The 15,129-nt window shown below is 39.5% G+C and overlaps 1 protein-coding gene across 1 annotated transcript in view; it reads left to right on the forward strand.

Annotated features, from left to right (window-relative positions):
* LAMA2 (laminin subunit alpha 2) overlaps positions 1 to 15,129 on the forward strand; it is a 368,849-nt gene that overhangs the window by 325,287 nt on the left and 28,433 nt on the right. Inside the window, exons 48-51 of the mRNA XM_064508966.1 lie at positions 4,113 to 4,237; positions 6,294 to 6,456; positions 10,299 to 10,443; positions 12,741 to 12,879. Coding sequence (XP_064365036.1) covers positions 4,113 to 4,237; positions 6,294 to 6,456; positions 10,299 to 10,443; positions 12,741 to 12,879 — 572 coding nt within the window. The remainder of the gene's footprint in view (positions 1 to 4,112; positions 4,238 to 6,293; positions 6,457 to 10,298; positions 10,444 to 12,740; positions 12,880 to 15,129) is intronic.

Here is a 15,129-nt window from a genome sequence, read left to right on the forward strand (position 1 = left end):
CCAAAAAAGACCATTTAACATAAAAAAGTTAATATTTAAATATTCCCAAACATTTATTTGCACTAAAGCTTTTGTATGTCCTCAAATATCAAAGTAGCACAATATTTTGTGGTCCACCTTTCTAGTTTTCAGAAGGTTCAACTTTCTAGATGGTTCTGCTTTGGAAATATGTGGCTAGACTCTCCCCTTTCTTGTAGTATGGGTGCACATACCACTTTCCAGGACTGACAGAAAGACAAAATAGGCCTCGAATGATACAAGAGGAATAGAAAATGTAAATTCCACTTCCTTGAAATCGGTGCCTTGAAGTCCAACTTCAGCTTCAAGATATAGCCATCTGTTTTGGAACACACCTAATGTAACTTTAGTTTAGAACTTGATCAGATTCTTAGTTGAGGCTTCTGCACAAAGGAAAAGCAACCGTGAGCAGGCTTGCACAAATACTAGCTAACTTAACTATGACACAGAATGCTTGACGAGCATTCACAGAAACTTGGGAAAATATTTTATGAGTTTTTGGGTTAAAAAAATTGCAAGTCGTTCCATATGAGCAGAACTCAGATCTGTGCTCTCTGCTTTATCTGAAATAGATATGCAAAAAAAAAAAAGAACATTTTAAAGTTCTGAAGATGCAGATGCAATGTATCTTGAAGCTTCTTGTAGCACTTCAGAGGGATGTAAATAACTGTCATGCTCATTTTCTAATGCCATTTGCTTTCATATGAGAAATAGGCAAAGCAGTCAATTGAATGCTTCCTTGGAGAATTACACATTACAAAAAGTAGCCTTGCTGTCATCTTTTTCTATTTTCTCCTTGCAGCTTTAAACAAAGGTTCTAGTTTGCTGCCTTCCACCTTTCTATCTAGAGACAACTAAAGGTAGTTTTTTTCTTCTGTGAGCCATAGACAAGAACCCTCGAAACATATTTCTAAAATTAATGAACCATCAGCTGCTAAAAGTGGCTCTATACTGTAGAGTGGCCTCAATGGCTTTCTGTACTCTATCTCTATGATCTGTTTTTCCAAAGGGAGTGAAAATCAACCAGGGAGAGCTGGCTCTCACAAACCTGATAGTTTTTCTCAGGTCTCTTATATTTTTGGATTTCTGCTGTGCTGGATAAATGTTAGTTTCTACTGTTGTTTTCATCACTAACAAATTTAATTATATTAAGCATTTAAGTCCTGTTTTTTAGTCTTTTAGAACAGTCTTGTTCAGTGTTTGCAATGCTGCATATCTATAATGACCAAACACACACAAGTTCCTAGAAGGCTATAGGTTGTTTCTGCCCACCTCAATGAAATGTTTAGCTATCAGAGTATGACTGCAGGCTCAGGAAGACAGACTGGCTCAGGTAAGGATCATAAGTGCCATATTCAGGAATAAAGGAATCATTTAATCATTCTGTATTTAGGAAAGCACTTGAAAAATTGGTTTATGCATATATTTCAATTTCATTGACTCAGTTGAGACTGTAGAAAATGCATGGTTGGGTCGCATTTGGCCTGTTGCTCTTGGGTGATCCACTGAAAGAGTCAAGAAACTTCAAACTCAAATACAAACTAAAACTTGAAGCTTATTTGCATTTTATTTTAGATTTCACTTTTGAGTTATAAGAGCAAAAGTGAGGCAAGCGCTAAAGCCTAGAAATGCCATTTGTATTTGCACAGCTCTAGAATATGAAACCTCCCAGACCAAAGCTTTGACCTGATTTCCACCTTGAAAGAAATTCTTACATTTACATTAAAAACCCAGAGAATCAGAGATATTACAGAAATACAGCAATAGCTCTCCCTGCAGCAGTATTGTGCCATGGCATAAAATAGTTAGTGCCTAGTGCTAGCTTCTGCAGCAAAACTGTCACATTAGGCTAATAAAAAAACATATTTTTTACTTACTTGATGTCATATCTAGTTTGAGTTTTATAAATAGCTTATTGTTAAATAAAGAACTCTGTGTTGCAGCCTGATGGTAGAAAAAGGTAAGTGAGGCAAAGTGGTAAAGAGAGATCACATCTATTCTTTGAGTAACTAGGCCCCAAAGCTGGCACCTACTGCTCTAATAAAAGATGTCACCATTCTTAAGAAACTTTGTTTCACTTAAATTGCACTGTCAGAGGGAAAAATGGGTTTGAACATTTCAATATTTAGCATATCTACTGTTTGTTACTTAATGTTTACTGTTATTTAATATTATAAATATTAACTTCAGGTATTTAATATTTAAGTAATAAAATTATTTGAATAACACTTAGACAACAGGAATTAATGATGAAGCATGAGGAAGTGCATATTTAAGAAAAAGATAAGCAGCAGAAAATGGCAGCAGAATCCCTAAAGGAAAAGGGTTCAAGAGCTCTTTATGTACTGGAGTAAATAAAAGGGCCTGGAACACAGTAATGGTTACACCTGAACTCTTTCCTGAAAAAAATGATTTTTTTTTTTATCCTTTATTTAGAAATGGTGAGGCAGAGGTGGGTAGTGAGCACAGTTCAGCACTTAATACAGACATTAAGTGTGAGAGGCAGTGCTGAAACAGGACATGAATTATGGATGCTCCAGGAAGTCTGATTCCAGAACACAGGTTTTCTTTCAACCTCAATAAGAATTCTTTTTTTTTTGCTAGAACCATTTTTTCCATCTTAGCCAGGAAAACCATCCTGAAATCTGGTTCTCCTACAGGTAACTGAAGAAGAGGGCAAAGGTAGGGAGACACTGTATTGTAAGTTTGGTATGACTGGTTTATTTCCAAGTTAAGATTTTAAACATTATCATACTTGCTCTATTCAGGCACAGTTTGTGAATTAAAAGAAAAATTATAGCTTTATTTTTTTTTGTAAGTTTTTTTTCATATGGTGCTGTTGTCACGCTCACAAAATGAAGTCTTTCACTGAATATTTTTTCAAAAAACTTGAAGGTCTTTGGACATTTAGCAGGATCGCTGATACTTTCAAAACTTTTCTCTCACAAATGTGCTTTTTGATATTACTGGGTTTTGGAGCGCATGAGGTTAGATTTGTCCTGGATTATTGTCCACATCACTTTTTGCATGCACTTTTGCAGTGTATTCAAAAAAATACTCATTTTCAGCTTTTAAGAACATCTTTCATTTGACTGGAGTAGAAGACTATGATACTTAGATGTCATTAATTTCTCAGAAATGACATTAAGTTCATGCTTGTTGCTAATTAAAACCTTTCCAATTACTTGGGAAATATCACCAGCACAATAAGTCTTTTGAGTCATACTTTTCTTTGAATATTTTCAAGTTGCACTCTTATTCTCTTGTACAATCTTAATATTGGTAATTGCTATATGGAAAACAGCAGGTGCTTGTCTATCTCACATAGCTAAGTATATAGATTTTCAATCAGCTCATATTGATGAAGTGAAATTTAAATGAAACCAGGTATTTTTAGAAAGATCATTTTGAGCTGAGTATTCTGTGTACTGTCAAATACCACTGGATCATAGTACCATGTTATGATCAAATGAGCACTATCCCATCTGTGTGGCCCTAGCTTAATGAGTTTTGGTGGAATATGAAGTTTACTTCCTTTGCCATCTGTATTTTTTTCTGCATCCAAAACACAGCATGAGTTTTATAGGTGTAGCTGGCTTGAGTTCATGGTCAGTCTTTTTAGCTTAGATGATCCACTCAATTTTCAGGCTTTTGACACTTAAGTAAAGTAGAAACAGTTTGCCTGTTGTATGGTGGGCAATATTTCCTGTAGTGCCTTCCATGATGCCTTAAAGAAAAAGACAGAGCTTGAAAAAAATCTGCTCTTCAACAAGTGCCAGTAGGCAGCTCTCTGACCAGTCAGGAAAGCAGACAGTGCAGGGGAGCCTGGAGGAGCCTCAAGTTCTCCAGGAACCATTCTGCCTTCCCCACAGTCTCAAATAAATAAGATTTTCCATCCCAACAGAGACAAGATTTAGCTCACCTTTTTGCTGATCAGTTGTTCAATAGGAGGGCTTGTCAGATTAAATATTACTGTTGAGATTTAAAATAATAAGCATCCTCTCATATTTCTGATTTTCATACCAGTTGTGCTGTCAGACACAGTAGGTCACTGAAAATTGAATTCTAGTGAGGTTTGTGGTTTCTTGTTGCAGAAGTCGGATGCTGTAAGAGTCACCACCTTCACTGGCTGTATGGGTGAAACTTTTCTGGACAGCAAACCCATAGGACTGTGGAATTTCAGGGACATAGAGGGCGAGTGCAAAGGATGTGCTGTCAGGTTGGTAATACATTGGTGGCTTCTTATGCCGCTTTATGAACCTGTCTGTGATGACTATGACTTCCGTTATAAGCAGTAGGAGTTTCTATAGCAACCGTCAAGTTCCAGTAGACAGCTATGATCTTGTACACCACACTGAGGGTTGTAGGAAGTACAAAGTTACGCTGAAATTATGCTGAAAGGAGAATCACCTAGTCTGAGTGGTCAGGATCATAACAGAATGAAGACAGCTGGTGCAGCAGCACTGTGATGGAGAGACTTCTGCTAACCAGTAACTGGGATCAGTCAAAACACAAGAGAGGGCAGTTTCCACAGTGGGACTGAGTCTGGCTCACAGACTGGATTCTGCAGCTCTGGTGCCTGGGTGTCTCATGCAGCACAGGGCAGACTCGGGTGCCTTAGGGTGCCTTTCACAGCAACCATAGTGAGCAGAGGTCCTCAAAAGAGAAAAGTGGCTCTCCTGTCCCTCTCAGAGAGGTCAGGTGCCAAACAGGCTAAATGGCCCGGCTGTGCCAGGCCAGGGTTTGCATATATAGGCTCCTGAACTCTCTTCAGGAAGTCTGCAGCAAAGTTTGTTTCTTCCTTTCCAGGCATGTCTTTGTCTCTACAGAGCTGTGATCCCTCTTCATGCCTCTTTCCAATCAAACAAATCTCCCACACTTCACTGTGCTGTGTTTCAGCTTCAAATGCAACGTTGATGAGGGCCCCCATACAGAGGCACAGCCTGATATTACAGCACAGACCCGGGAATTATCATGTAAAAAAGACTTGGATTGTGGTCTCTTGCTTCATGGCTTTCACAGTGACCCGCTACATGAAAATAGCATTGTCCTTGTATACTGCTGCTTTTCAATGAATTTGGCAGTGGCAGTTTATTGTATCATGCTTATCCTGTATTAGATAAAGTGTTGAACCACTCAGGGAAGTTAAGAATAGGCTAGTTTTCAAACTAGACTACTAAAGCTTAGTCCTTTGTAAATGATGGAAACTCCAGTTCTGAATAGAAACGATTTTGGAAACACCAGAGGATTTCCTTGGCCAATAATGTAGGCCCTTGACACTTAGGTTTCAATTCAAGCATCGTGATGATGGCTATACATGTTTCAGTTCCAAGCATGCAGTGGAGATGCATAAACCTTTATGTGGATCTTTGCCTAAATTTATTTTTCTCATTCAGTCAGTGATAGTGTAGAACTACTTGCTTAGAAGAGAAAAAAAAAAAGGATTGTAAAAAGCATACTAGACTTTGAAATTTGTAGAAAACTGCATTAAAAGCTCCCTCTTACTTTAGCTCGTTTCAATAGCACAGGAGTCCTGTTCTTCTGGAAAATGTATTTGCAACATATTGCTGTTAAACATTACCGTAGAGGGCTACAGACCTACATTCAAGATGCTTTTATATGTGTCAAGATAAATGAGAAACATGTTCCTAGCCAGTATGTCACATGTAGGTTCCTTGTTCAAATCTATTTATGTCTTTGGTTAACCCAACTCATTGCTGTCTTGCAGCTATCTGGTCTGTGTGACAGAAATGGACAACATTCTACATCATAAAGATCATATTAAACAATATCATAACCTGATCTTTTCTGTTCTATAATGAGAGGAGTGCCAAAAAACTGTGCAGGGACTGGTGCTGCTGATCCTGCAGTTTGTAATTTGTGGGTAAACAGAGCATCGCAGTTTCCAAGTTTCAATCTGGAGCCCTCCAAAAGCTGTAAAATCATTAACAATAACAAAAGTAAGATTTATTACAAAATGCAAGATTACGTAATGCTATTTTACATTGAAGACTGCACAGTGCATCACTACAGATTATGAGATACATAAGACAGGTTCCTCTTCTGTCTTCCTCCCAGGAGCACTTTTGTTTTGGATACCCGGTGAACTGACTTTAGAGCTTCAATTGTCAGAAAGGGGCTTTGATATAAAATCAAACCAAGTTCAGGCAGACTCCTAGGAAGCATCCTCTCACCCCCACCCCTTTTTTTCTTTTTTTTTTTTTCTTCCGACCGCATATGGCAAGGGAAACTGGTTGGAATTTCCTCCTTTTCAGCCCACAGGTGGCGGACATTGAAGGGACTGTCCAGTTTGATGGCGACAGCTATGCAGTGGTGAGCCGCCCAATCCGCTGGAACCCCAATATTTCCACAGTCATGTTCAAATTCAGGACCTTCTCATCCAACGCCCTGCTGATGTATCTTGCTACTGAGGACTTGGTAAGAATGAACGAGTAACCTCCACTCTCCTTACGGGTTTCACTCTATCTTTACAATGACTGATTTCATCATAATAGGGAAACAAATAGAAATTTAAGATAAAACTGTCCTAGAGTGATGCAGTCTGGTATCTGAGTGAAGACAGAAAATGCTATTGCAAGGAAGTTGACATCTGGATATTAGACTGAGGGGAATTCCGTTTTTTCTGAAGCTATTAATGAATTTAAGTTTTCCCAAATACTTACCTGTGCAAACATTGCCAGTTACAGTTATACTTTCATAGCTTGAAATATCAGCAGGTGGAGGGGCAAGAATATGAGAAGAGACAGAACTTTTAGGTAGAAATACTACTAATAGATGGGAAAAGTTTGGGTCTAAGCTGAGTGGCATTAAAGCAGAACTGAATGGTGCAACAAAGAGGGTGTAATGATGAGAACATTTTTTATGGCGTTTACAAATGGCATCTTTTACAGCTGAACTACAGAATAGAAAACATTGGTTATAAAGCTGTTCAAGTTTTTATTCCTGTGCATTATCAAATGTGTGTGGATAATAGAGAAATGTTAAGGGAGGAAGTAAGCAGGCTGTGTAGCATCCAGGGAGATGAGCGAGAGAGAAATAGGATGTTCTCAGAGACCTTACAGCTTGAAGAATCTCAACCCCCCACAGCAATGGAGATGCAGATGGGCTCTGTGCCATGTGGAACAGTCAGTCATAACTCTGTAAGAGACAAAGGCTGGAAACTGGTCACCTCTCATATGAGGAGAAAGGCTCTTGCTCTTCCTGAAGACTTGCAGTTGATGAACAGGTTCAGTGCCCTCCAAGCCGAGGAGGAGCTGGGCATGGCTTCAAGTGAAGCAACTGGGCCGACAGACCCTGTGACATGCAGGAACACCCAGAAGAAGCAGTGAGTGATTATTGTGGATGATTCCCTGCTGCAGGAGACAGAAGGCACCCATCGGCCAACATGACCTCTTGTCTAGAGAGATTTGCTGCCTGCCGGAGGCTCGGATCCAAGATGTTGTGGAAAGACTGCCAAAGCTTGTCAATCCATCCAACTATTACTCCCTGCTGCTTTTTCACGTCGGCACGAATGCTACTGCCAAGGGCAACTTGGAAAGTATCAAATGGGATTACAGGGCTCTGGGGACGGTGGTCCGGAGGACCCAGGAAACTACAGGCCAGTCAGCCTCACTTCCATCCCTGGAAAGGTGATGGAACAGCTCATTCTGGATGCCATCTCTAAGCATGTGAAGGATAAGAAGGTGATCAGAAGTAGTCAGCATGGATTCACAAAGGGGAAATCATGCTTAACCAACCTGATAGCCTTCTATGAGGGAATGACTGCCTGGGTAGATGAGGGAAGAGCAGTGGATGTTGTCTGCCTTGACTTTAGCAAGGCTTTCGACACTGTCTCCCATAACATAGGGCTCATAGGAAAGCTCAGGAAGTGTGGGCTGGATGAGTAGACAGTGAGGTAGATTGAGAACTGGCTGAGTGGCAGAGCTCAGAGGGTTGTGATCAGTGCCGCAAAGTCTAGCTGGAGGCCTGTAGCTAGCAGTGTCCCCCAGGGGTCAATGCTGGGTCCAATCTTGTTCAGCTTATTCATCAGTGACCTGGATGAAGGGACAGAATGCACCCTCAGCAAGTTTGCTGGTGATCCAAGACTGTGAGGAGTGGCTGATCCACCAGAGGACTGTGCTGCCATTCAGAGGGACCTCACCAGGCTGGAGAGATGGGCAGAGAGGAACCCCATGAAGTTCAATAAAGGCAAGTGCAGAGTCCTGCACCTAGGGAGGAATAACTCCATGCACCGGTACAGGCTGGGAGCTGACACGCTGGAAAGCAGCTCTGCGGAGAAGCATCTGGGAGTCCTGGTGAACAACAAGTTGACCATGAGCCAGCAGTGTGCCCTTGTGGCCAAGAAGGTCAATGGTATCCTGGGTTGCCTTAGGAAGAGCATTGCCAGCAGGTTGAGGGAGGTAATCTTCTCCATCTACTCAGCCCTGGTGAGGCCGCATCTGGAGTACTGTGTCCAGTGCTGGACTCCCCAATACAAGAGAGACACAGAGCTACTGGAGCGAGTCCACCAAAGGGCTGCTAAGATGATGAAGGGACTGGAGCATCTCTCGTATGAGGAAAGGCTGAGAGACCTGGGACTATCCAGCCTTGAGAAGAGAAGGTTCAGGGGGATCTTATCTGTGTTGATAAATAGCTGAAGGGAAGGTGCAAGGATGACAGAGTCAGACTATTTTCAGTGGTGCCCAGTGACAGGACAAGCGGCAGTGGGCACAAACTGAAACACAGGAAGTTCTGTCTGAACATGAGGAAAAACTTCTTTACTGTGAGGGTGACTGAGCACTGGAACATGTTGCCCAGTGAGGTTGTGGAGTCTCTATGCTTCAAGATATTCAAAAGCCATCTGGGCACAGTGCTGCACAATATGCTGTAGGTAACCCTGCTTGAGCAGGGTGGTTGGGCTAGATGATCTCCAGGGGTGCCTTCCAACCTCAACTGTTCTGTGATTTTGTGTGATTTATAAAGACCCTGAACAGATCCTTGCATGAATCTGGAACAACTGGCTTTCAGCATCTGTGATCCAAATTTACTTGCAAGCCTGTCTGGGAACAGAATTCTTTCCTTATCCTTTTCATATGGACCAAAAATTATGTACAGCAGTTCTCAGTGATAGGCATGTCTTGAAGCATTATGGAGCACTCACTATTTTACATGTCAGAAAATGTGTTTGGGTAAATCAGTCTTATTTCTGATTTCTGTAACTCTCTCTTCCCTCTTGGGAAAGCTGAACAGAATTGCTGAAATTATTGAGGCAGCGGGTGCTGCCTTATTGTCAGTGACTGACTTTACTAAAAGATCACATTGTATTATGAAAATTATGTCTTTATGTAGTTTTTTAATTATTTAATTCATTCTTATAATTGTATCTTGATAGTATAATTATGTAATTATTTTATATCATTCTATATAATTATTATTACTTTATGCAGTTTTTATATTAAAAAGATACAGTTGTGTTTGTGAACAAGACTGGGAGTAAGCCATGGAGCAGGAAGGCAAGTGGTTCCTGATAGAGCCTCTCTCTTAAAATATGGTCCCAGGGTATGAAAACTTTGAAGATGCTTATGATGCATGGATAGAAATACATACGCAGCATTTATTAAATTTTTAATAATTTGACTTTATTAAATTTTACTCTTTTCTCCTTAGCATAAATTTGTGTTGGTATGCATGACCTTATTCTTCCAATTTTGCAGAAGTTTTCAGCACATAGTAGACTTATCTGCACTTTCCCTATATCTGTGCAGCACATAGCTCTATACTGGTCCATCAGTATAGATCATTGTTTGGAAACCCTGGTGAAACAAGTCTGTTTCACCATCTTTAGTATTGTTTTTTTCTGCCTTGCAAGTTTAAAGCTACCTGAGGTACGTAGTAAATACACTAACTGTAATACAGAAATATATTCAACGCTGAGTATTAGTTTCAGGTAATTATCATTTGTATTCCTATCTTCAATCTGAGAAAATTAAAGTACAGACTCTCCAGAAAAACTCCAGTTAGTTTAGCAAAACTGCAGGTAAGTGAGCAATCTAAAGTAGAAGAAATGGGAGAAAAGGAGCTTGTTGGCAGTAGACTTTGGTACATTACATTTCTGGGCAGTAAACAGCTATGTAAATCTACGAAAGTGATTGATGAAAATTGTCTATTGCCACTCAAAAAAGAGAAAGTATTTGTTTAATATCATATGTCTCTTATCCAAATGAACAGGAACTGTAATTCATGTGCTTTTCACCCCTGTATCTAATCCCTTTCATTAACAGAAAGATTTCATGAGTGTAGAACTCAGTGGTGGGCGTATAAAAGTCAGCTATGATCTGGGTTCAGGCACCGCTTCTGTTATCAGCAACCAAAATCATAATGATGGCAAATGGAAATCTTTCACCCTGTCAAGAATTCAGAAACAAGGTGAGTTCCTATGGAGTTAACACTATGAGTTTCCCAATTACCCTATCCGGCACAGCTAACCCTCTAATTATGGGAAAGATGATGTACAAAATTGCTGGAGTTAGAAAGTTCTAGTGATTTAGCAACTTCTGTGCAGATTGCAGGTGTGTTAGGTTGGATGTGAGTGATTGCAGTGTCAAAGAGACCTTTTATGATTTTCTTTTGAAACTGTTAGCTTAATTTTCAAGCATAATTCTGCTTTACAGCTGGGTAGATGACATTCTAAAATGCTTTTGAGTGAAAAAAAGGAAGCTTTTTCATGAGATCCCTGATGTTCAAAATCATAAAACAAACCTATGTGATTTTTGCTGGGACAGCAATAGCTTTTATGCTATACAGTCCTCTCATACTCAGTGTATCCCAAGGTGCTTGAAAAAAATACTGACTTAAATACTGATAGTACAGTATCTTGGTAGACAAACACAACAGTCATTTTATATACAGTAATGATATGCAGGGTGCCATCACATGAATCTGCATGGAAGCAACTGAGGATATTTTGAAAAGTGCCACTGACTCTTTAACCTTTTACTTGTGCAAAATGTGAAGTGATAGCATTTGATAAGATTGGTAAGAATCCTGGCTACTGTGCTGGCAAAACCCTTTTTTGGCTTTTTTTAAATCTACTTAACAGACTGCTAGTATCTTACCTGAGACAAATTAATTTTATTTATGGCATCTGTGACAGTATCCTTGTGCCTTTATATCCTAAAGTCTTACTCCAGTCTGAATCATCAGGGTCTCCAAGAGCCCCTGAATACCCTCTTCTTCCTCTGGCTCCTGCAGTGCCAGCTCTCTACGTGGCCTTTGCGTCTCAGATGCAGACCCACTCTCTTGTCATGCAGCTGAAGTGGAGGAGGTACGTGGGAGCTCCCATACTGGTTAAAATGACCCGGAGCTCTCATGTGGAGATTTGCTGCACCTTTAAATGAGGGATGCCTTGTTGTTATCTGGTTATCTGAATACATACTTAACTCAGGACAGGTTAAGATAAAATACAATGTCAAGTAACTCTATTTTATTCACACTGTTCAAAGTAGATAGCATTGTGTGTTTATAAAGAAGATATAATCACAGAAATGAAAGGAAAATTACACTTAGTCTACTTACAGGAAGGTACAGCAGGAAAGTCTATCCCCCATTCAGTCTTCTTCCACTCCTGACAACTGGGTAGTTTGGTTTCAGGTTTTGTACGTTCCTTCTCTTTTTAAATGCATTTTTTCATCAGCCTCTACAAGAGACTTCCTTGTAGGGAGAGCTTCCATCAGAGAACGCTCTTCCTCCCATCTTGCTCTCAGAGTGCTCCTTTCTCTCCATGGACTATACATGCCCTCGTCTAGCCAGCCCTCCCTTTGAAATCTCGCAAGACTTTCATCTCCAAAAGTCATTCTTTTCCATCTTTAACCAGAAGTCAGCCTTGTCACTCTTTTAATTAAAATAAAGGTTCTTTCCAGTCCTTAGGTATGTAAATAACTGGGTTTTTTGTTTGTTTGTTTAAAGATTAGAAGTGATTTCCTGCATTTAACTGTCTGTAACAAAAAAAGAAAAGAAAAAAAAAGAAAAGAAAAACCTTCTTTGCATCCATGAGGGAGGACATCCCCTTATTCCCTGGGAGCTGCCTGGTATTTTTCAGCGTGGAAAGTCTCTCTCACTAAACCTCACATTTTATATTAATCCATACATTAAAAATATATATGGAACAAACGTTTATATGAATAATTGTGCATAGCTCATCACTGACTCTAGATTGAGATAAGACATGACAGCAATTGATTGCTTTGGGTTGACAATAGGTTTAAAGTGACTGATCTCCAGTCTCTTAGGCACATCATGACAAGGCTGAACAAACTTCTTCATTAAAAAAAATTGTTCAAGTGACAAGCTTTGGACTGAAATCACAAATTAGATGTAAAACGATCTCTTCTGTCTTGATTTTGTCCTGATATGTTAGCTCAAAATTATACTGACAAAGAGAACATACCAAATTAGAACTGGTTTAGGGAATATATAAAAATAAAGCATACAGAATTGCTATAGCATTTTCAGGTTGTTATGGCAACAGAAGAAGGTGCGGGTCTCTCCCCCCACGCATAATTGACAGTTTGGTACCAGTACCTTAACTGCAAAAGAAAAAAGCTCCCTGGCCCTCCCCCAACCTGCTGACCCTCCACATATTTCTGTTTAGATTTCTTCACAGGCCAAATTAAGCCATTATTGTTCATGTCGAATATTTTGAAACTAATCTTAATCTCTTCCAGCCAACATATCAGTTGTAGACATAGACACCAACAAAGAAGAGACCATAGCAACAACTTCTACAGGAAGCCACTTTGGGCTTAACTTGAAAGGGGATGAGAAAATATATTTTGGGGGATTGCCAACCCTGAGAAATCTAAGGTAATGTGGCTCCAAGCAATTTCTTTATGTTTCGGAAGAGAATCCTATTCTCTGTATCACTTACTGAAGTTCACTTGCAGTAAGGGAATGGTGAATTCCCATACACACCAGACTGACACTTCCTCTGTATATGCTGTAAATATCAATGTGGCACAGCTCACATTGTTCACAACCCAAATACAATGTAAGCTGTGATAACAGTGCAGTACAGCTTCCTGGTGCTGTGCACAACTGTCGTGTAGCTGGCGTTCTATTTCTAAGTGTATTCTTTTATTTGATGAATAGAATTTGTGACTCCAAACTTAAAGAAGTAGCTCCATACCTCCACAAAATTAAGCACAAGCATTTACCTTATGTGCATAAGTAGCAAAATTGAACTACAAGGTACAGCTCATCAGACTACTGTTAAATGGATGCACATGTCTTTGAATAATCAGGGTCAGTATACTTTCAATACATACAAAAATATTGCATATAGAAATCATTTAAAATCATTTGTAGACATAAATTCCTGGACTCTCTAGATTAAATTCCTCTTATATTCAGGAATTAAAGTATATGATATGATACTTTTGATATATTTAATGTAAGTAGAATGAAATGTGGCTACCTTTTTCCTTAGTAGGCCCAACCCTGAATTTCTTACTCAAATAGAATTCCCATTGTTTAATTATTTATAAAATATTGCATATTATTATTGATGAACTTTAACTGAAGCTTTAATAAACTTTAAGGAATGGGATAACAGGTACTTGAATTTAGCAAGTATATTATGTGTTTTTTAATAAACCAAAAAACTTTCTTAGGGCTTAAATGAACAGTCAGCAGTTTTGCAGTGACAAGAACAAGAGAATTCTGCGCTGCAATGAGCAGATGAACAACACGAAAACAAACCCATTAATCTATTCCAGCTTTAGCTACCCAGCATGATGACAGCCTAAAGCCTCCTTGTGCACAAGGAATGGTTGTAGTTGGTCCATAGGCTGTTCTGCAGTGGAAAGGACAGAAATATTTCTTAATTTATTGGGTTAATAACTGACCTCTGATGTCCAATTACCCAGTGATAAAAAGATCCAAGCTATTTTATGCATGGAATATAGCACTATATTATGTAATTGTGAGATCACACCAGTGCCTAACAAAATGTCTAGAGAAATTATCTTTCAGCAAATTCTTTGTGGTTGCTTAAAAAATAAGTGTACCACAGCTACTTGGACCTGTAGTAATATTTTGCCTACAGCTGTGATTCATCGGTCATTGATGCAAGATGCATGTTACAGTAAATTACAGTCAAAGATAGTGAGAGGGAGATTAGGGAAAAGCTGAGCTACTGCAAGCACTAGACACTGAGGTACCCATGACTTTGTAAATACAAAGTTATGTCAGTCCTGCCAAATTTTTTTACATGATTTGGTCTTATGCAGACCAAGCATAGCAACAAATTATTAAAGCTCTCTGGTATATTGCATTTTAAGGTATCTATTTGCAGATAACTAACACTGTTAGTTATTGTAGCCTAATAGTATATACACATGGTTGAAAAGAATCTCATGATCCATTGTGCATTGTTTATAAGTGATGTATATCTGCTTCAATGTGAAATATTTTGAACCTTGCTAATGAATGACATTTTCTACAATTAATGTAATTTTGATTTTTGTTTTGTTTTGTTTTTTGTCTTTCTCTCTCACCCTAGTATGAAAGCAAGGTAAAAACAATCAGATTACTTGCATGACTTGCATGCGTCTAGTAAGCACAGCTTGGAAGTACAGGCAGCAACGCAGAGGCAGCGTGGGGGTAGTATTGATACCAGCTCTTACGCTAGGACTGTTAACTCAGCTAGCTGGCCTTGCCGCAACAAGCGACGCTGCTCCCAGATGCTTAACACTGTCATGTTACACGCTGCGCGCACACCTACACAAACAACTGCAGTGTTTCTTCACACAGCTGCTTCCTTCAGCTGTGTTTGTTTATTGCCTTGGGAGGCTTTGGAAGCCCAGCTACCGCAAGCTGTATTTCAGAGCTTGCGTATGACTTCTGCTATGTAGGAGCAACATAGTTCATTACGTTCTGGGCCAATAGGTGAGGAGCCCAGCACTGCAAGCTAGCAGTTTAATTGCTGAAAAGGGTACAACAGCTAGGTGAAGTTTTTGTGAAATTTGCCACTTCTATTTTAAGAGTGGGGAGGTGTCACCTATTTCTGTGTTTTCAGTTTGGGTCAGTCTGTGTCCGCTACTTTTGCTTTGCAGA

The sequence above is a fragment of the Dromaius novaehollandiae genome, chromosome 3 (genome assembly GCF_036370855.1).
Source record: "Dromaius novaehollandiae isolate bDroNov1 chromosome 3, bDroNov1.hap1, whole genome shotgun sequence".
Lineage (NCBI taxonomy): Eukaryota > Metazoa > Chordata > Aves > Casuariiformes > Dromaiidae > Dromaius > Dromaius novaehollandiae.